The sequence below is a fragment of the Hypomesus transpacificus genome, unplaced genomic scaffold, assembly GCF_021917145.1.
Source record: "Hypomesus transpacificus isolate Combined female unplaced genomic scaffold, fHypTra1 scaffold_27, whole genome shotgun sequence".
In the NCBI taxonomy this organism is placed as follows: Eukaryota; Metazoa; Chordata; class Actinopteri; order Osmeriformes; family Osmeridae; genus Hypomesus; species Hypomesus transpacificus.
Window position 1 is genome coordinate 2,274,118 of NW_025813796.1, and position 23,393 is coordinate 2,297,510.

Consider the following 23,393-nt stretch of genomic DNA (forward strand, 5'->3'; position numbering starts at 1 on the left):
ACAAAAACAAAAGATGACATGTAGCCTGGTGAAATTTGATCTGGATACCTTCACTCACCACTTGGCTGGAACAAAATGTAAGACTTGTGAAATGTCTTGTCTAGCCATGCTCAGACATTTAAGGTGGTTTGGACTATTTCTGCATGGGGACTATGAAATTGGCACCAGGTCCAAAATGTTGCCCCCCAGCATTCGACCCCTGAAGTGTCGCAATAATGTTTACAAAATCTCACCATTCTGAAGTCTTGACGTGCAACTTCTGTTTTAAACAGTTTGGGGGTCCGGGGGGTGGGTGGGGGGTAAGCAGTTAAATGAGGCGGGTTTCATTGCTGTGCATAATTAATTCCAGTTGTGAGGGGAATGCTGTCATTGCATCATCGTCAGCCCAGTTTGTTTAAATGAAGTGAATCCCTCATCTTCAAACAAAGGACGGCGCAGAGCCTCCTGCCAGGCAGTTTGTTTTCCAGAGCCTCCTGAGGGCATAACCGACAAAATGGCAGCATGTGGCCAAGGCACACGTGCATGATGTTCCGATCCCAATGACAGCTGGTAACAGCATTTGGGTAGACGACCGCCCAGCACTCTGCTCCCTCAGATCTTTCATGTTGGCTTTTGCATGTACTGTTAACCTGGCGACCGTCCATTTTGTTTTGATCCAAAATGGGGGGGGGGGGGGGGGGTTGCTGTATGGCAACCCCATGCGTTTCAGGTACTAAATCTTGTTTACGGGAGTGTGTTGCCGATCGGATTTGACAGAAGACGAGGCTTTGATGATGTTGCTTTGTAAACGCATCAGACGAGGCAGTGTGCTCAAATAATTATCTCACCTTAAATCTCCCTCGTTCGCTGATAGTCATTCGAGTATTGATACAAACACACACACATGCCCACTTTCTCCCCCTGGCAATGTTTCTTCCGGCCTCTGTCATTCTCTGACACCCCTCTCTCTTCCTCTGACCCTGTTTTTCCCTCCATTACAGATCACCTTGTGACCCTTCCCCATGTGCAGAAGTACTTGATGTCTGTTCGCTACATAGAGGAGCTTCAGAAGTTTGTAGAAGATGACAACTTCAAGTAAGTGGTACTGCCACCCCCAACCTCTCAAAAACACACACAGTACTACACACTACTCATATGCTGATTCATAAACAGAAGCGCAATATAACCTTATCTTCTCAACTACAAACAGAGATGCAAACATTTGGGGGTACTGCCACCCCACCCTCTCAAAAACACACACATGCATTGCTACTCTTATGCTGATTCATAAACAGAAGCGCAATATAACCTTATCTTCTCAACTACAAACAGAGATGCAAACATTTGGGTTCAAAGTGAAATAGACAGGGTTATTTACCAGTCTCAGAGGTAACTCATTCGTTCAGTAGGCATAGTTTCAGTCTGTGTTGTACACCCTGTCCTATTGAGTAAGCTTGACCAAGGGCAGTCCAGGGGTGTTGGGCATAGGTTGAGTATTCTAATTTTCGGTCCAATCAAATAATCACCCATTTTTTTTTTTTTACAAAAGCCAAGTACTCAGGTACAAACATGGGACCAGTTCAGACTATTGCAAAATGTTGCCTTAAAAATAGATTTGTGTCTACATTATTGGTTGTTATTGTGTATTCACTGGATTACAGATTTTCTTCCGTTTTTTTTTTTTTACACACAATATTCCACAAACCTTGTTTTCTATACAGAAATGTGCAGAATGATTATTGGCTTGCGTAGTCAGTCCTGCTGCTGTAGGTGACAATCACCATACATTTCATAATCTCAATGGCGTCTCCAGTGGGTTCCACAAAATCAGCATTTTCACATAGTGTTAATGTCATCCAAACCTTGTAGTTCTTAACCAAGGATTGATTTGAATATTATAAAGTTTTGGGTGGTCAATTTGGTTGTAATTCATTCAGCATTGCTTAACATGAGTTGACAGTAATATATTTTAATTAAGCTTGTAAATACCAGGGTAATAAAACACCACCAATTTAATGTTTTCTTAAAAAATATTGGGGTTCCTTTGAGTATAGTTAGGATTTGTTTTGTCTTCAATTCAAAAGACTGTAACAAAAAGCATGAGGGTGTTGAAATCAGGCAACCCACCCTCCCATATGAAAGCAGGACGGTACTGTTTATTCACGTTACACAGTGAAAGCATTTTAAAGACCCACTAAAAAGAGTCAGATTGGTGAGCGGTGAGGGAGTTGGGCTAGTAATCAGAAGGTTGCCGGATCGATTCCCCGCCGTGCCACATGATGTTGTGTCCTTGGGCAAGGCACTTCACCCTACTTGCCTCGGGTGTCCCTGTACTTACTGTAAGTCGCTCTGGATAAGAGCGTCTGCTAAATGACTAAATGGAAAATGGAAATGTATTGGATAATAATGATTTAACCACTTTGACATTTCTATATTAATTGAATGTATTATAATGTTTTCACTTTAAAAACTCTATTATCCAAAGCGACATGCAAGGGGGGATTTGAACCTGCGATCTCTTGGTCTGCGTCAAATGCTTTACCACTGAGTAAATATATATACAGTGCCCTCCAAAAGTATTGGAACAGTGAGGCGAATTCCTTTATTTTTGCTGTAGACTGAAAACATTTGGGCTTGACATCAAATAATGAACGTGAGACCAGAGATCAACGTTTCAGCTTTTATTTCCAGGTATTTACATCAGGATCTGATGCACAACTAAGAAAATATCACATTTTGTTTGAATCCACCCATTTGTCATGTGAGCAAAAGTATTGGAACAGATATACTTAAAACATATTTAAGTGAATAAGACTTAATATTTAGTTGCAAATCCTTTGCTTTCAATAACTGCAGCAAGTCTGTGACCCATTGACGTCACCAAACTTTTGCATTCTTCCTTTTTGATGCTTTCCCAGGCTTTCACTGCAGCCTCTTTCAGTTGTTGTTTGTTTTGTGGGGTTCCTCCCTTCAGTCTCCTCTTAAGCAGGTAAAATGCATGCTCTATAGGGTTTAAGTCTGGAGATTGACTTGGCCAGTCTAATACCTTCCATTTCTTGCCCCTGATGAACTCCTTTGTTGTTTTGGCAGTGTGTTTTGGGTCGTTATCTTGCTGCATGATGAAGGCTCTGCCAATCAGTTTGGTTGCATCTTTCCTTAAATTGGCAGACAAAATGTTTCTGTAGACTTCCGAGTTCATTTTGCTGCTGCCATCATGTGTTACATCCTCAATGAAGATTAATGAGCCCGTCCTAGAAGAAGCCATGCAAGCCCAAGCCATGACATTACCTCCACCGTGTTTCACAGATGAGCTTGTGTGTTTGGGATCATGAGCAGTTCCTTTCTTTCTCCAAACTTTAGCCTTTCCATCACTTTGGTAAAAGTTAATCTTTGTCTCATCAGTCCATAAAACTTTGTCCCAGAATTTTTGAGGTTCATCTCTGTACTTTTTGGCAAATTCCAGCCTGGCCTTCCTATTCTTCTTGCTAATGAGTGGTTTGCATCTTCTGGTGTAGCCCTTGTACTTTTGTTCATGAAGTCTTCTGCGAACAGTAGATAGTGATACCTTCACTCCTGCCATCTGGAGGTTGTTGCTGATCTCACTAACAGTTGTTTTAGGGTCTTTCTTTACAGCTCTCACAATGTTTCTGTCATCAACTGCTGATGTTTTCCTTGGTCTACCTGTTCGACGTCTGTTACTTAGTACACCAGTAGTTTTCTTCTTCTTCAGGACATTCCAAATGGTTGTACTGGCTATGGCCAATGTTTCTGCAATGGCTCTGATTGATTTTCCATCTTCTCTAAGACTCACAATTGCTTGTTTTTCACCCAAAGACAGCGCTCTGGTTTTCATGTTGTTTTCACCTCTGAATACAGTCTGCATAGACAAAACCTATCTTACCCAATCTGAACCTGAGTGTAGACATTCAGTGGTATTTATTGATTGAATAATGTATGTAATAGGACACACCTGGGCAACAAAACACACCTGTCAGTCATATGTTCCAATACTTTTGCTCACGTGACAAATGGGTGGGTTCGAACAAAAAGGTGATATTTTCTAATTTGTGCATCAGATCCTGATGTAAATACCTGGAAATAAAAGCTGAAACGTTGATCTCTGGTTTCACATTCATCGTTTGATGTCAAGCCCAAATGTTTTCAGTCTACAGCAAAAATAAAGGAATTGGCCTCACTGTTCCAATACTTTTGGAGGGCACTGTATATACTCGTGCAGATGTTTGAATAGGCCGAGAAATTACCAAACATCAGACGTCTGATGTTACACTTCACACCCTCTTGGGCAGAAATACTCATACGTCAGTTATTGAACAAGGGGATCTCATTGATGTATATAGGCTATTTTGCTCAACCTGTAACACAGCTCTCCATGGCAGACAGTACTTTCTCTGGCATCTGTTCAAGTAGATCTCAGCTCCTCTCTATACAAATGGATGATAAAATGATTACATGTCACTTGTGCGTTTGGGGATGTTTAGATCTCCTCTAGAGTGATTAGCTTACAGCAAGGATCTCATCCGCTGACGGGATGACAGTGTTTGTTAGCATTGGCGAACGCCACGCTCCCCCACATTTGTTCAGCGCTCCCAGAGTCCGTGCGGTGTTTGTGAAGCACATGCCACAAACGTCACTCAGTGATAGTCCTGGTAAATACGTCTCTCAGAAAGGGCCCTAGTAAAAAGGAAATATTATCGTGATTTGTAAGTAAGACAATATTCCTTGCCAGACTAAACAACCCAAGCTCCAACAGCTGTTGGTGTGGACAGGCTCGATGGACAGCCTCGATGAAGTCTTAGTTTGGCCTCAGCTCTGTGTACTTCATGATGTTACAGGAGGGATAAGATAGAGTCCAGTGTGTTAAAAAGGAGTGTTAACATAAGACAGGTGTTTGTACAGTAATCACTGTGTTTTTATAAGGAGTTCGACTAGCTTTTACAGTTGGAAGCAAGATTATATGAACTCTTGATGTTGATGTGAAGTTTAGTCTGCTTACTGTATGTGTTCAATGTCAACACTATTGAGTCGAAACTCCTGCCTTGTGGCTAGAAAACCAGTTGAAAGTGTATTGCAATTGCTTTCATCTCAATAACTCTCCAAAAGCACTGTTCCTACGGGCGAGGACCTTGTAACAATTGACCTCACCCTTACTGATCACAGCCCATTGTAACCATGGTAAACACATCTACCAAAGCCAAACCTTTGATTAATGGACTGGTGGGTTTCTCTCATTTTCATTTCGGTTTTTATATAAACCGGCAAAGGGGGCATAGAAACCACACCAAGTCCAAACGGGAATCTGCCAATCATCATTACATAATGACATATCTGCCTTTACTCAGCCTTTCCCAAGAATAATCTTTTTGGTAATCTCATAAATGTTCTTTTTGTGGATGCCATTTGTGCTGTAGATCTTCCTCTGTTGATCTCTGCAATCTCCTATAATGGACACATTCTGCTTAAACCCATTTTGTCCTTCATGACATCTGGTTTGTTTTCAGTCTGTAAGACCCGGTCTTAAGATATTTGTTTATACAGTGCCTTTACCTTTAAATACTACTTTAGGCATTTGTTTTAAGTTTCCTTTTTGTCAAATTCAGCAGATTTGTATTGGATCATAGCTGCTGATCACAGAGTGATGACACAAACAAGCAAGGTTTTTTAAAATTGGGAACGTTTTCCTTGTCTCAGAATTTATGAGAGAACCACTCATCTCAGACCAAGCAATGGCCATGAGAAGAAGGACATTAACCAGACCGCAAAAATTCACCCTGACCATCCAGCTATGGACCATAGCCTAAGCCACAGGCCACCCTGGTGGGGCAGTCAATCACTGCAAGAACACTACATTGGTAGCCAGCTTCACCACTGTGGGAAAAATGTAAGGATTGACCAAGGCACCCTTTTCTGGCCAGGCCACAAATGGTCTCAGTAATATGGAATCAATGAAATGGTACAATGACCATAACGATGAATAATATAATCAAGCTAATAATGAGGTCATACTTGATACTGATCAGGATTCATCGATGCAAATGTAAATCCTTCAATCCCCCCCTTTATTTTGTACGGATGGAAATTGGGGCAATTGCAATAGGGTGGAATGAAGGGGCAAGTGGAACAGCGGAGTTCCAAGCAACATATGGATGGATGGTGGAACGGAGGGAGAGAAGGATGGATAGGAGCAAGCTATGTGGGTGGGGGGGGGATCAACAGTCACAATGAAAGTTGAGGTAACCGTTGGCGGCATTCCCGTATGGTTACCATAACAACAGCCAGTCTTCTAACAGCCCAAGCGTAATGACCCCTACTCTCAGTCTCCTTCCGACAGAGGGAAAATAAGAGAGGGAGAAAGACCACCAGAGAGAGAGAAAATGCCCTTCATCCGCATCCAAACGCCTATATCATTAGTTCATACATTGCTTTATCTATGGCAAAGAGTCTTTGCTGACCAAGCTTCTCCCCTCACCTCTTTTTATTGTTTTTCTTTTACCTTTTACTCCCTGTCTCACTCTTCACTGTGCACTGAACGCATTGTGACTTTCCATTCTGTGTAAGAAAGAAGAAAAGGGTCTGTTTTGCTTTTGGAGAAAGCTGTGGTCAGATGGGAAGGTTAGAAGCAGAGGGGCTCACAGTGGAAACTTGTAGCATGTATCCTGCTGGCTGTATGATTCCCCAGCTGTCCACCTAGGTCTCTGGATAAGTTCAGTTGTGCATGTCCTGACCTTTTAACTGTCAGTGTACAATAGTTTTTAAGATCAATCTTATCAGGTTTGACATTTTAGTTTTTGGTCAGATGTTTGATCCAGCAGCTAATTGATTTGGCAAGATGAATGGCCAGTGAATTTGCCAGTCAGTTGTTTTCGATTATCTATAATTTCTTTTCAGATTAATAGCTATTGAGGATACTTTATCAAAAGAATGCTTCTGAATTAGTTTTTTAAAAGTAAGTTCATAGTGATCCTTAAAATCAGAGTATACTGTAAGTCACACATTTGACAGACTCAAATTGTTCTGAATAATTAGATTTCACAAAAGCATTGTGTTATTGGATTACCAACATTATTTATGTTGGTTATGTGGGTGTAGTGTGTGGGCACAAGTACATTTCAGTATGTGTGCATGTTTATATGTGTGTTTGGGTATGTCTGCATACGTGGAACTGTGTGCGTTAATTATTCTTGTCACATCTGTTCATTTCCCTTCCATTTTAGACATTATTTAATTCAGTAGTTAGTCTTTGTCTCTCCTTGACAGGACAGTTTGTTTTACTTTGTTTGATTCATTGAATGAAATAGGCCATCAATTTGGGAAAGAGCTGCAAAGACAGCTTTGATGAATAGCTGTTTTTGTCACATACTAATTGAAACCATATACTCCTTGTGTGTTATTTTATTACTAAATAGATTTTCCCACTTGATAATTTTCATGGTTATTCCCTAATCATATCGGGAACTGTAAATAATTCATATTTTATTGAACTTGACGGTAGAAAAGCCCATTTGAAAGACCTGGTGGGGTGGCAGGTGAAGAATAATAAGTATCCAGCAAAACTGTGACTGTCGGATAAGTCATCAGTTGCCAAGCACCAAATTTACTTCAGAAAGTAATTTTTGGCTAGGAGAACAGATTTATGAATGATTTGCTACCACCACAGAAGCTTAGGGCGAACAGCATATTATACTTGAAAAAATCCCTTCTGGGAGTAGGGAGTTGTTTCCTTGGAACCATCTGGATGATATTTATGTCCGATTTTGTTGATTTGCGCCTTGTGTGTCCAACCCACTTGTATTTACATTACCGATGCCTAGCCAGTTAACCAAACTGCAAAAAGTGTCCAGACAAATCCTATAATTCAGAAACTGCTGTAATTTCTCTCCAAAATTGAATTGAAATGGGTATCATCCTGTGTAAAGGCAAGAACAAGATAAGATGCTGTTAATCTAAAATCAACAATTCCGTTTTATTATTTCTGGAATAAGGGGAACTAGTGTTAAATAAGTCTGCTTTGTTTGGAATCTCAGATACTTGGCATGTGATAGCTTGACAAACTTCATCTATTATGATGTGAGACTACAATTTATACTACACTACATATAAATATAAAAAACACAGGCACTTATATTTGTCTGATTGTCCTTTACAAACTAACCTGGCTACATGTGCCGTGTTTGCCATCTTTTATTCGATTTGAACATTATGCTTAACATGCTTTTAGAAACTCTATGTACTGTCCAGGGAGCTTTTGTTGATGTGTTTAACTGCGAAACATGCACACGTTTCCTGTAGCTGGTTTATGTTGTGTTCATTTAGGATTGAACCACAGCATGCCCAATGGTATCTAAGTAACTCCCTTGTGGGGATCTCATAGACCCGTCAGCAAATGGGAAGACCCACTGAAAGTTACGTAAGCAGGGTCTACTTTACATTCTGTCTGTTATTGATACTGAATTTGAAAAGAGACAGGCCACAAGTTTACATCGAAGCACACATGTAGGTAAGAAATCAGACGCGATGAAATCCAGCCATTGCCTCCAAATTGCATAGACTGTTTTATGAAGAATATTGCGAAACCTTGACAGAAATAACAATGTTGCTGATCCAGAGATTTGTGAAAACAATTCTTTGTCATTCTTTTTTTTCTCTCAAATGGATTAGGATTAAGAGTGTCAAGTATCTGTTGATAGTGATGTCCTCTGGTATTACTGTATTTGGAGCTGAATGATGCCTTCTTTGTCCTGCAGGCTGTCTCTGAAGATTGAACCTGGCAACAGTTCTCCCCGCATGGCCTCCTCAAAGGAAGACTTAGCAGGTGACAAATGACTGTGTGTGATTCTTGATGTGTTCCGCTTCCATGTCCCCCCTTTGAACCCTTCTTATTCATTGGTGTCTATTGTATCATCTGCATGACCGATAATGTATGAGAAACTCTGCATGCACATCCTTTGCATACTGCCAAGTACTTACAGAATAGTTCCTGAAAAGAAACAAAACAATAAATTGTACAGGCCAAATACAGAATACATTCAATAGAATCAAGTTTCATTTACTCCCCTCATCTCTATACACCAGGGATCGACCGTGACCTGTGAATAGCCCTCAATCTAGCAGTTGGGGAGGGGAAGGGGGCGTCCCAGCATGCATCAATGTTTCCATCTCGACCTTACCTGTGTTTATACTGTGGCAATGAAGTTGCTTCGACCAATCCCAGCAGGACTTGAAAGAGTTATTGTGAGGCCCTGAAGGGCCGGCGAGGGCTGCCACTGTTTGACTCATTACGTCTGGATTGGAGGCAGAGGAAACGAGCGTGGCCCTGGCCGCCATCACCGAGTGGGCTGAAACAACACCAGAGCAGAGGCATTTAAGAATCAGGAGACATGAGTGTCTCTCTCTCCACCAATATCTCTCTCCTACTTTATTTCCTTTCTCTGTCTCTCTCTTCCTTTCTCTCTCCCTTTCTGTCTCTCTCTCTCTCTAACGGTGTCTCTTAACTCCCCACACACACACCCCCCCCTCTCTCGATTAGTCTAGTTCACTCCTTATCATCCTTACTCCCGCCCTCTTTGTTCACTCTGAAGTACTGTAAGTTAAGTGAAGGCAGAAAGTGGTAATTAAGACTGTAACACAATTTGAAAGATTTACGACTCCCCAAAAATCAGCAGTTAAGTGCGTCAGTGTGTACATGATTGAAACACCCCATGTGAACATTCGAGGGGCTACTCCATTTATCCCTTTATTTTTGTCCTCTCCCCTTGTCTATATTTTAGGAGTTCATTGGGAGGGTGCTACAATGATGTTATGGCATTGGAATGAGTCCAGGATGTGGGTCAGAAAGGAGAGAGAGGACATGGAACAGTGTAACAAAACAGTGATGGCGGAGAGGGTGTGATATGAACAGATGTGTGTTTATGTGTGGGTGTGTGTGCACAAACTGTGTGTGTTTAACTGTGTGTAAGAGCTGACAGAGAGTAGACACGGTGAATGCAAATGAGTTTCAATGACAGGTTTCAAGCACATGCTGGCTGTTTAAGTGACCCTCCAATTAAACGTGTATGTTTGTTTAAGAAATATGTGTGTTTAGGTGTGTTTACACAGAGTGTATTGATTCAGGGTCTATTGGACAGGATCTGTGAATAGAATTGTGTTGGATTATTTTTAGTGGTTTGTCATGGTAAATGTATAGTTCATATGCAATTAAGTCCCAGAAAAACATTCACAGTATGCTGTATACAACAGCCACTGATAATAGCTTCCTACATTAATAGCTCTGTCTCCATCACTCAGCAATGCAGATGGAAGGAATGTTACAATAGTCGTATTCCATGTCCAAGGGTTCAGCCAGTATAGTCAGTGACTTAGTTATGGGATGTATTCGCGAGGGATTCCATGGTTACTGTTTTTCCTGATCTTTATAGCACAATTTATTCTCATTACAAAGTCAGAGGAAAACGTGCTGTTTTACATTTAATGAATGGTCACCACGTTGACAGAGCTTGAGTAGAACAATCCAAACTGTTCTGATGACATCAGGCAATGCTTTGCACTGTTGAATAAACATATATGATGAAATACCTTGGGGGGCAGATATGGTTGCTGTCTTGTTAGAAAGTTAGAAGTCAACCATGTACTCTGCATGGTAAGCAAAACGTTTGAGCTCATGAGCTATTACTTAGAAAATTGTTTGGAAATCATCCACTGTTTTGTTATCCAGCCTGCATCTCAATAACCACCACCTTCTTGAGATTATTAGTCAATCTTTCTGGAAGCATGACAAAGTGAAAAGATATCACTCATCAGGCGGTTTGGCTCTACGAGAAAAAAACACAGGATGACATCTAAAGGAGGCGTCTGAAGAACACTTCATAAATTGCCATAATGGCAGTGATCACATTGACTTGGGTGTTCTCTGCTGTCCTCAGAAACATTTTTGTTGCGTAACATGTAAGAGGAGGGGGCTCCGAGGACTCCGGCCAGGTCTCCATTTTGTCGGCTGGTTCCGTAAACAGCGAACATGTCCAATTAGTCTCGAGCCAAGTGGATGAGGTAGCGTTACTCACTCTCCCCATGCACAACAAGGCCAAAACAAAATGACATATGACAGGATCCAGAATACACCCTCCCAGCACATGTACAGACACACACACACACACACATTCAAATGCTTGCACAATGGACACACTATCACATCATTCTACCTCATCATATGGTAGATACACCCTCAACAGTTAGTGTAATACACACCGACACACCATGTCCTTGTGGTGGAAGTCATGAACTCAACAGAAACCTTTTTCTCTCTCAAATGACAGAAAATGGGCAGTATTATTTTGAGCACTTTACTAAGGAACGTGCCTTGAACGCCTGGCGCTTATTGCATACTTGTTTTACTCTGGACCTGGATTTCAATAGAGCAACGTGCAGATCCTTAATGGCAAACAGACGCCGGTGTATTCAGCAAGGGAGACATTGAAAGGACAGGGAAAGCCAATGCCTGTGCAGATGCCTCTCATTTAGCACACCACCATGAACAGTTATCTTCCCCCAGCAGAGGGGGAAAAAAGGTTTAATGGACACACAATGGAAAAGGTTGATTGCTAATGGTCTCGGTCTCCACAGGGTTCATTAGTTCACTGTGGAGGTTGTGAGTCCAACCTGGTTCACACTCCCGTCTTCCCCACGTTGTAATGCTAATGGCTCAGCTAGGTGTATGGGTAGACAGCATATCTCTACAAGTTCCGGGGAAGGTCACTCATTATCACCTCACGGGCGAGGTTCTCTCTTCTTCTGGTGTGACTGTTAGACCGACATGTTTCCACGAGAGCTTGTTATTGCTGACATAGAAGTAGCTCAAAGCCTCGGTGAAAGCCATTTAGGAAGTAGCAGACTGCGGTCTGTGTGTTGTGGTGTAGTAGATTGCTCCAAGATGTGGAGTCTGTGAGTTGATGGTGTGATTCTTAATAAATGACATGCTTGCTGTTTTTGCATAAATGCATAGTGCTTCTCAGTACAGTTGGTATCTCTTTAAATGGTTTCCTAGTCATAGGGAAACCATGAAAAACAATTACAAAACAATGACTTCTACTTTAAATACAAAACAATGCACTTCCAGGTCATTCACTTTAAGTATTAAACTAATGAGTGCACAATTAAGTTATTAACTGTGACGGACTCAATAAAGTACTGACTGTAAAACTAAAAGGTCTTCCTTAGTTCAAGGGCAACTGGTTTTAGGTGTGCAAAAAATATTGTGACAGAATGTTTTTTTGTTTGTCTAGTTGATGAACATTGTACACTGAAGGGAACCTTCAGAATCTGCAGAATCTTGTAGTCTTGTAATACAAATGGAACATCATCACGTTGGAGTTTTCTTTTGTCTATAAGACTGACTGTTCGACTGACTGACTGACAACTGCCATTGAGTATTTATTTATTACTAGTGCACAGTGCCCATAATGCAGTCGGTGATTAAGATGTCAGTGAAATGCACAAATACAGATTACATGAACTACAGATAGTGCACTGTGCCTGTGATGAAATTGGTGGCGCACACACACAGATTCCTGGAATTATAGATAGTGTACAGTGCCCACGATGATGTCAGGGACTCAGATTTCTGAAATTATAGATAGATAGTGCAGTGCCCGTGATGCAGCTGGTGATGACATGATGTTCAACATGTATTATATTTGTTCTCTGATGAATTGTCTTACCATCACAAACATTAGTCTCATCTTTAGGAATGAATTTGTTTTAAGTGTAGAGCCAATCGTAACATTAGGGAGCACGCACAAGTCAAAATATCTTTACAATGAATCTATTCAAGTAAGGTATTTATGGATCATATGAACAAGTTAGATTATGAATTTGGTATGAGAGATTGGTTTCAATGAACAGAATGAAATGGTGTAACTTAAAGAAAGACAGAAATTGTGATGATTAAATCCTTACAAATCATAAACAGAGCTCACGCCAATGCCATGTCGGGAAGGTAAGAGCATTAGCCATAGTTACGTTTGATCAGGGGTTGATCAATGAGGTTGAGGGTGCCAAAGGTCCATTTGAAGAATCTGAAGTCCAAGTGCGGCTGGGCTGCAGGGTCATGTGACTGAGTCTGCGGGATCTCAGTCAAGTCACAATTAGAATTGGGTTTTTGGTTCTTCTGTTGAAACGTCCAGATAGTGTCGATTTCTATAAAGTTGAATCTCAGGAGAAGCTTGGCGACGTCCTTTGGACTGCCAGTCCTGATTGTTCATGCCATGGTTGGTTTCGCTGGAGTCAGAGATTGATGGTCATCTTGGAGTTTCATACAGTTCAGAGTTCGAGGGAGGACCTGTCTGGGGTCAGACGTTGATTGGGGGAAGCTGGGTTCTCAACTCCCCCCTGCTTTCTTCACACCTACCAAAGGTGTGAACTGGTCTCTGGCTGGTTCATAACATTGTTCAAATATTGTTCTGGACATCTTGGTACAGTTACAAAATACAGTTGAATAATTGTTTTATTATGATAGCTTTGTGTAGATAGCAAGAATTACTATCTTTCAGGTAGAGGGAGTAGTTACTAGAATCAAGATTTCAGTGTACACAACATTAAAACAAAGTAACAAACATGACACAAATATCCCTGTCATAATTCTTCACCTTCTACTCTTGTGGTATAGGTGAAGTCTCAAGAACTTTCCTCAAAAGTTCTGATCAAGGTATGTTCTTTGTTCAAATCGCCGCCAAAACGCAGAGCACAAATGGTTGCTGGAGACGTGTTGTCTCAAGCAGGCCCTTTGAAGCTTGCACGCTAGCAGGAGGGCTGATAAGTTCGATTGGGGAGGTCCCCCCCCAATTCTATGGTTCCTTTGCATCGGCGTTTGGTGGGTAATCAGCATACTGAGGGTGTCACAAGGGCTGATTAGGTTTGTCTGATGTGATTGAATCACTCTTCAGGTGTGGCAAGGTATTGGCTCTGTGTGGTATTGCTGACCTCACTACATTTGCAATGCTGTAAAATAGTTTAGTCATCAGTGAACAGATTAATTTATGGAATAAAATTCACTGATCTATACTGAAAGTATCCACTTTATATTTGTTCTTTTAGCTAGCCAGCATTCACGTTCACAGAGGGATCACGTTACAGAGGGCAGGTTAACCACCTGGTTCTGTGTGACAAGCTGGTTACATGTAGATCATTTCTTGGATGCAGGGCAGAGGCAATGTAATTGAAGGGATTAGGGGTACTCATCTACAACAGGGTGACGTAACCGTTCCGTAACTGTAATTACATGTATTCCTCAAAGTGTTCTCCTCACATTTTCACCCGAGGCCAAATGACAGTCATTTTGTGGGGTGAACAGTAAAGTGGTGGCTGTGTGGATGCCGCCTATTGATTGCAAGGAAAAGTCCCAGACATGAAAGATCGGCATGGTACGTTCCCATGTGCGAGCAGGCCTTGAGGTCGAGAATGTCACTGAAAAGGTGCAATTACACACAATCAATGGCATTTCCCTCCCCTTCTGTTTTATGTTTTACCGTGTAGCAGTAACCCTTTTTAAATATGATGTCGTACACGTGTAACCAAGTTGAATTGGCTAAACTCATTCCTCAGTATATAGAATACCACCCACCCGCACCATAGAACAGCTAGCTTTTTGGTGGTATCGCTGGCTATAAAGCCATGTTTGAGAGGTGGTCCTTGCGTGCTGAGGAGCACCCCGAAGTTCAATCCCCGGTGTGGCTAAAATAGGAAGAACAACACAATGACATGACCTATGACACATGATTAATACCTTGTGTACTGTATTTTTGACTACCGCTATGTTGACTCCTTCGTGAACAATATCACATGCATTGCTATTATTTTCCATTTCTGAAATTGAAATCAATTATAACATATATAAACCTATATTGTGGGTGAATATACACACACATACAATATATATATATATATATAATATATATGTATGTATGTATATACACGTATATACAGTGAATATGTTCAGAGGACAAAGTATGTTAGTATTTTATAGCAACCTACGCTCAGAATTTTTACAGCAAACATATGGGATCAACTCTGCTGGTTAAGATGTGGGTTTCAAGGTATTTAAGGATAAACAAACAGCGCTAGACAGCAGGGTGGCTTCCATTCTTCTCTGCTACAGTGTTTACCAGCAAGCCTCATTAGAAGCAGTAGGACAGACTACATGTCCCATGGCTCCACGGTCATAAAACAAGAGGCAGTCTGTACATGAACATGGTCCATGAAAAGGTCACTATTTTATCTTGTACTACTGACATGGGTGAAATAGTCAATATTATCATGATCTACTTGTGACTTCCCTGTAGGCGAGAAAGAATGGAATCTTTTCACTGAATACCTGAGTATAGGGTTGCAGACAATGTCAACAGGCCCTCCCATAAATAAATGACTTGACCCCTCAAACAGCCAGCTGCAACAAATAAGTAACAACTGGTTACAGTTTGGACTAACAGATATTTAGTTGATCTATCAGGCAATTCTGTACTTTATTACCCAATCGGGCTGTAGCTGGTGAAATGTAATACAGGCCCAATTTAAGCAGGCTTACAAGACTTTGGACTGCCCTAAATGTAAAATGCCTGCAGACAGCCTGGCTTGGTCCTAGGTGGTGATGTCATGACTGATTGAGTGGCCCCTGTAGGTTTGACACAAAGCACTGTGGTGGAGGGAGAGGGTGGCCTGAGTCAGAGGTTCCACTGGCAGAGGAAAGGCATGGCAACACCACAGGGCCTTTGCCAATTCCGTCCATCCAGCTCCGATTGAAACATCGGGACAGGCTAATGATAGGTTCATGGCACTGATGCTTGAATCTCTGTCGATATCCGCACAAGATGGAGAAGGTTCTCGCACAGTTTTTGCCTAAAAAACTGGAAACTTGAGGAGCACATGATGTTGATGAATGGAAAGATTTGTGCTGTTTCACATGATACCATATGAGCAGACCTGGATGGATGGGAGACCTCCCACCCCTACATTACCCCACTGACCCCACCTAGTGGCATTATTTTGAACCTCACCAATACGACCTTTGAGAACTGTGTATGCTGTACCGAGATGTAGAGTTAAGCAAGGTGTTTCCAATTGTAAAACAGTGGACGTGTCCTACGTCATATTTTTGTAATTTTCTATTTAACCTCCGCTGAGGTGTGCAACACTCAACGTTTGTCTAACCAACCCAAGCTGTAGATGAATTCCAGTGTTATCGCTTGAGAGGTAGACGTTGTGCAGATGTCATTGCAGTTCTTAACAGACCACCGATGTCTATTGTTTGTCTACTTGAGGTCCGTCTGAGGTGTCTGCCTCTGTGAGGTATAACCGGCGGCCTACCTGCCCTGATGCCTCCGTGGGGGTGCACATCCCCACCCCTCCCCCCTCTCGTCACAGGAAGAGCCACAGCCTGGGCAACAAGTGGGTGTTTGTCTGGTCCTGAATGAACCTTTCAATGTTTCTGTTCACAATATTCCTTATGGGCAGTGGCTAACCATGAAATGGGATGTGAAATGTATACACAATATGTATATTTACGTTTTTTTACTGTAGCTTGATCTTTGTCTGTGAATTATGTTTACGTTGCAAATGTATATTTAGGGGGAGGTTATTAATTATTTATGGTTATATTATATAAACGTGAAACATTTTTCCATGTCAACCCATTTCCTCCCTCCCTCTTTCTCAGCATGATGTGCCAGTCTGGAATGTCAGAGAGCAAGAGTGCTACCTTCCCCATAGAGAAACCTCGCCACCTGTTGGACGATAGCTTCCTGGAGTCCCAGAGCCCAGCGAGGCATGACCCCCACAGCACTTCTGTGTCCAATGGTTTATCTATAGGTACCCCCACATCATTCGCTTTACCGAGATGAGATCTCTGGGACAGTTCTTCCAGTGCTGGATAAAGCAAGGGTTTGGATAAGAGTATGGATTAGCATAATGATTTGTTTTAATAGCATGTAAATAGTAGTTCCAATGATCCAAAATGTTGATATTGCCATTACTCTGCTCAGAAATACTTTTTACTATTAACTAACTGTTAAACTATTTAGATAATATTTTAACTTAACCAAACCTTTGGTGGGAAACACATGCTTCTTTTGTCTTGTTAGAGTACGATTTTGTATTATAGATTAGTGTATGCCTTTATTTAATTAATCGTTCATTTGATTTAAGAGGGTTTTGTTTTCTCGTGCATAGGCAGCAGTGAAAGCTCGTTCGGCGAGGACTTATCACCAGGAATGGAAAGGTAAGAACAGGACAGTGATTCGGACATGGCAACCCATCACTGCATTCAACCCTTGGGGGTTTACGAATCACTTTGAAATGTCACTATGAATAGACTAATAGTGAAAAACTTGACACATTTTACACAATGTGTTACTGTTTTGCAATACCTTTATTACAAGCTTAATTTCCATAAAAAAGTTCATCAATAAAGACTTACTTTATTGGGATTTTACTAATAGTGTTTGTTGTTACTCAAGTTCATCATCTCAAAGTGATTACTAACCTGATACTAACACACCACTCTGAAGGAAATGTCATTGTGGTCAGATATTGCAACTTGGAGTGTAGCTAACCTTGTCAACCTTGAAGGGAACTTGAGGTAGAGCACCACTGCATAAAGCCTCATTAAATAATATAATTGTACCTCTGTGTTGTTTTGTGGCAGCTTTTCATGTTTATTTGTGTCCGCCACCAACAATTCTGGGAATGGTCTGTGGTTTATCCCAATCCCTGTAGCGAAACAGGAGGTAATCTGGATGTAAATAATGTTTAGGCCTGGACAAATTATAAGACTACCTATGTAGGCAAAAAAAAGGCTTACAAGACTTTGGACTGACCTTTTTTTTTTCAAGGTTTAATCACACATTTAATTTCACAAGTCAAGGGAAACTGGCCTTAAAGAAGACCTAAATACATATTGAATATTTAGACTCACTTGTGAAGAGCAGGGAATTATAAACCTCAACCTATTATGAACCCCAAATAGCCATTCCGACTGATTATGACCAATGTGTGACACAAACAGGGGGCGCATGTACTCCACACTGGGCCCTAACTGGAGGGTCCCACTACGCAATTCCCCCCGGAGCCGCAGCTATGTTTACAGGTACAGTGGTGGTGATGGTGGGGGTTATGTCATGTCCTCCCAAAAAATAAAGGACTTTTCATTTCAAGGAGGGGAGGGAGGGGGCTAGTGGGACGTATCAAGCTGTCATCTCTTGTCACTGCATGCAGCACTGTTTCATTTCTGTCTCTCTAACCCCCTGTGTGTCGGTGGAAGTTGCCCCTCAAACCTTGTCAGTAGACGGTCAACACACCTCCATTGACTGTGGGCTGAGACAAGTTCACAACATGGGGGGGGGGGGGCTTCTACCTGGGCTCTTCTCTGTGTCTTGTCTTGCCACAGACACTTACACTTTCACAACTTGGCAGGGGCTGAGGTACAAGCTTGGTGGACGAACACTAATATCTCTAATGGGGTGCACGAGTGAGATTCCTATTTCAATTCTTAAGGGCACTTAAGAGCTGTCTCTTTCTGCGCCATTTAAGTGTGCATTTGCATTTGAGAATGTTAACCAAGTGTGAGGATCCCATTGAGAGCTATCATGTTTCCTAAAAACAAGTGGTGTCCACTTTCAAATTCCACACACTCGGAACACAATGCATAGAACTATACAACTGATCCTGACACGAGTTAAACAAACTTTGTGCACGTATTTGATTGGCTTCAATGCAGTTTACTCAGGATAATGCTGGTGGATGGTTAATTAGAATCAGACCAATACCACAGACTAAACACAGCTTGGGTTTCTATGTTCTCCTGTTTTATTTCCCTTTTTGCGGACATGATGTTCCTCCGGTGCTTCTCATCTGGCTCTATGACATTTCTCAGTAGTTGAAAACAAAAGCTACCTCTCCAGTCATCCCCAGGAAGATCAATCTTTAATCTTGATTTTCTTATGGCAAAGTCATCTACTGTAGCACTGATGGCATTCCAGGTGGTCCTGATTGCAGTCACAATAGGTCTACCTGTTGCTTGGACAACTGTTGAAATAATTCATGTTGAAGTCATGATGCATTGAAATGGAAGCCAAAACCTGGATTTCAACCTTTGTTAAGTCAGTGGAACAGTATGAAGAGAGAGTTAGCCAATGCATGCCAGCTCCAGTTCACCACAGGAACATCCCATTATGACATACTCTCCTGCCATGTCTGATCATGTCAAGAAGCTCAACAGAAAGCATGGGTTTAGAGATCTGTAACAACAGTCCCTCGATTCAAGAATAATAGCGACTCTGTTTGGACTCCCACCTCTCCTTTCCATCAATGCCCCTGGTCCCGCCCCATCCACCCTGCCCCTGTCTCCGCAGCCCTTCAGGTGCCAATTCCTGCCATGGGTGCACCGAGGTGGGCAGCGTCACCATTGAGGGGCCCCTCCGGCGGAAGACCCTGCTGAAGGAGGGTCGGAAACCCAAAGTAAGGACGGATAGTGTGACTATATGCTACGACTTACGTCGGTTAATATAAGGTTTCCCTGGACTTTTCTTCTGTTATTGCCCTACTTTTGAGTTTGTGATTTTGTTTTTGTTGTAGTTGTCGTCATGGACAAGGTTCTGGATCACCCTCTCCGGCTCGACCCTGATGTTCTATGGGGCCAAAGCATTGAGGGCCTCTGAAAGAAAGCATGTGTGTCATCAGAAAACTTTATACAAAAAATACAAATAAAAAGTTTTAAGGCAATGGACAGCCAAGCGAAACCAGACCCTAGGAGTAATCTTTAAAAAAAAAAAAACTGGATTATTTTTTTTTTTTACAATTTTCAGTCAGAAAATATGATCAAAATGGAATGGTTGTTCTTGATCTGTCTTTTGGTGTATTTTTTAAGGCTTTTGAGTGTATCTGACAGTTATGTACCATCATTCTTTTTTCAGTACAAATCCTCGCCATGTAAGAAGGTGTGTGTGACAGGTTGGATGGTGGTTCTGCCCGATGACCCTGCAAGACCGAACATTTTCCACCTCAATGACCCGGATAAAGGTCAGCCTCAGCAAAAAAGAAATTTAAGGATTTTATTATTTGTATCGAAACCAAGATTTCAATAAAGCAAACACTGATTGCAAAATCCTAAATACTATCCTAATCTGAATTTTTCTATAAGAAAAAAGTTTGCTTTATTTCTGATTTGTGAGCAATGGAGTCTTCTTGATTTACAGGTAATGTTTACAAGTTCCAGACAGGATCCAGGTTTTCAGCAATCATTTGGCACAAAAACTTGGAGGAGGCCTGCAGAAGCAATAGACCTCAGGTGTGTGATACTTTTCTTTGGGTCATCTGTCCTGTACTATTTGAAATCAATCACCCAGTGTTGTTTTATTTGCAATTCTGACTAATGGTGTTTATTCCCTTCCAGATACCAACCAACCTCATGTCATTTGAGTGAAGAAAGGTCTGCTTACCCAGAGGGGAAGATACTGTGCCAAACCCATTCAGAAGGGGAGTCTTTGACATTTTTGCTGAACAGAGGAACAATGTGGGACCCAAGGAAATGGGAGGATGAGGAGTGGTGTGCACATCCTAGACTTCATACAGGAGCAGAAATCTCGTTGAATACAGACACACTCCAGCGATTTAACCTGGAAAACGTGCAATGTGAAGGGAAATTTGTTGTTCGAGGACAACGGCGTCAAGCGATCATTCAAAACCCTTGGTCTGTGTCAAAGCTTTCACGTTCGTTGTCGTTTGTCACGCTGCTTTAAATGGTGTGAGCGCGGGCGCATTTGTTTTTTTTTGGCCCATGTTGGGTTTGTGCTTTGATAAAAGGACTAAGAAACATGCACAAAGACTTGACAGTGTTAATATTGAGGTTGGTTGATGACAGAATGATTACTACAGTACAGCATCAGGCCCCCCCGCGGTTGGTACTCAAATGATCACAAAGCTGGATACAGGAGCCAACTGTGAAGACACCATACTCTCCGTGAACTCCGAACCTTGCATGGCCCACTGGACTTGAGTCTTTCTAGAAATAATGATGAGGGAAAATGCCAAACCGAGTTGTTTCTAAAACAGAGGATCAGTGAAACCTGTAACTTTGCTCCCCCTTGTCGTGTCTATCCATAGTCAATTACACCGTTGCCAATAAAAGTTGCAGGAAGACATTTGAATTGGCTCAGATAAATCGACTGATGGTGAAAATGAAATGGTTGTTTTCTACAAGAATCAGCTGACAGAAAACACACCCTCGTGATACAACATATTTAAAGTTTAAAAAATAAAATTTTAGTTCAATTCTGTACTGACTGTCAAGATAGAAAAATGTATGTAATTAAACATGAGGTAACATTGGCCTTCCTTATCTGTTGAAAGGGTGGACTGTAATGGTCAGTACACATCTAATGCACCTCTGAAGCGTTTTGCCATCTTAAAGTAAAGTGAACACAGTCCTTAAACCATGTCTGATCATTATTTTAATCTACAAGAGGTTTTAACCAGTCCATTGAGTAAACTTTTCTATCTATTTTCGCGTGTAAATTTTATGACACCCAACCACAAGACACATTGGTTGAAAACAAGCAAAGAGCAAGCAATCATAGGACATCCAGCGAATGTCGCAATTTGAGAATTCTATGTAAGGGATGTTAAAAAGGGAAATAGACTATTTATGGAATGTTGACAAATGACTCTCTTAAAAGGCATAACATTGGTACAAATTTGTTATTCGGTATAAATGCTCGAAATATGCAAGATATACATAAAAGAAAAAATTCCCTTGCTTACTTCTTAATGAAGAACATTTTACTAAATAAATGAAGGCTGCAAATTACATTAATGATCCACACCAATTTTCTAAGATGTGAGAATCATATAACAAAGGCACCTAAGTCATTTGTTTTGCCTGTGAGTAACTACAATCTTGGCACACTCAATGGTTAATATTGTCAATAAAACTTTAATTAATGTTTAACTAACAAATGTCATTTCGAAATGATGACTGTATTAGTTACACCCACCAAAGTGTGTGAGCCAATGACTGAGGCAGCATTAACAGTGTATATTTTATTTTGTGTTTATGTTTGAATGAAGGACTGCATTCTGAACAAAACAGAGATGAGATGAGAAAATGTCTTCAGTCCGCATCCATGATTCCACCTTTGAATCATATCAGCACCTTTCTTTTTAAGAAGTAAAGACAACTTTTGAAGTTCACTTAATTATATCTGTGATTTACTACACATACAAGTTTTAGATTGTAATTGTACTCTGTGCATTTTGATACATCCATAATGTGAAAGCGGGGTGCCTACACTTCTCAACCATTCATTTTTATCAACAATGATTCAACACGGGGTTAAACCACTCTTGTCAACTAAATAGAAGATAGGTTGGTGACTGCACAGTAAATAAAACTAACTTTTTGGAGTTGCACTTTGAGTTTTCAGCTTTTACTACTTTACACACTGTATCGATGGATGTTAGCACTGGGAAAATAAACTAAATGTGTAACTTAAATGGAAGTTTCTGAAAGGATCAGTTAGACATTAGAGGATCTTAAAGGAAGAAGATGGATTATGCCATCCAATTACATCTGTGTAACATAATTGTGAGAAAATCCACCTACTATTTTACATTCTATTCTTTTTCCCAGTCTTGAACTAATAATCAACACTTTACATCAGTGTCAGTGTGCAAGGGTATTCCTTTAGATGGCTTTGAGTCAAGAACATCATATGGAATGGTTCTGTGTTGAGACATCTTAATAATCCATCTGGATTCAAACCTAATTACAGCCCCAGTTAACTCACCCAAAGGCCTGTAAAATGTAATGCACACTGACTGCAATCTTCATTCCCACAATTTAAGTATTGAAGTTGTTGCCAAGATCAACCATTCAAATACTCCATGCCGTATGCAAACACTTGTCACAAATGTATTTATGTAATGAGCATAAATACATTTTACAAATTTTTTGAGGGAAGCTTTACATAATTTGTGAGGATGGTCTTCTTTCTCCACTTTATTTTTTGTACTTGTGTATCTGTCTGACAATAACAGGTTTTATGGTTTTATCAATTACCCAGAGAAAAAAAACAATGTTAAATGGGAAATTGCATGTATTTTGTGTACAAAGTTTCTGGTGTCTGTAGTAACTGTGACAACCACTTACTTGTATGCCCTGTGAATATTTTTGCTAAGTTATTTCTTACCTTGGCATTGTTGTTCGTTGCTGTATTTTTCAGCTTTAAACATTGACACTGATTCATGTATTAAAAGAATATGTGCAAAGAGTCATTTTTTTGTGCTGTCATGAACGTTTTGTACTTATTTACATCCAGCTTTTAGCATCGGAGCCATCACAGTGATGTGGAAAAAACACT

The 23,393-nt window shown here is 40.9% G+C and overlaps 1 protein-coding gene across 2 annotated transcripts in view; it reads left to right on the forward strand.

Annotated features, from left to right (window-relative positions):
* The window catches only part of LOC124463130 (ras-specific guanine nucleotide-releasing factor RalGPS1), a 111,806-nt gene extending 88,499 nt beyond the window's left edge, over window positions 1-23,307 (forward strand). Inside the window, exons 10-20 of one of the 2 annotated variants that reach the window (XM_047014884.1) lie at window positions 981-1,074; window positions 8,742-8,809; window positions 16,302-16,428; window positions 16,697-16,848; window positions 17,209-17,257; window positions 18,044-18,124; window positions 19,389-19,494; window positions 19,612-19,704; window positions 19,950-20,055; window positions 20,232-20,323; window positions 20,429-23,307. In XM_047014884.1, coding sequence (XP_046870840.1) covers window positions 981-1,074; window positions 8,742-8,809; window positions 16,302-16,428; window positions 16,697-16,848; window positions 17,209-17,257; window positions 18,044-18,124; window positions 19,389-19,494; window positions 19,612-19,704; window positions 19,950-20,055; window positions 20,232-20,323; window positions 20,429-20,458 — 998 coding nt within the window. In that variant the 3' untranslated portion in view covers window positions 20,459-23,307. The remainder of the gene's footprint in view (window positions 1-980; window positions 1,075-8,741; window positions 8,810-16,301; window positions 16,429-16,696; window positions 16,849-17,208; window positions 17,258-18,043; window positions 18,125-19,388; window positions 19,495-19,611; window positions 19,705-19,949; window positions 20,056-20,231; window positions 20,324-20,428) is intronic. The other variant, XM_047014886.1, reaches the window with a different exon arrangement.
* Window positions 23,308-23,393: the final 86 nt, after the last annotated feature.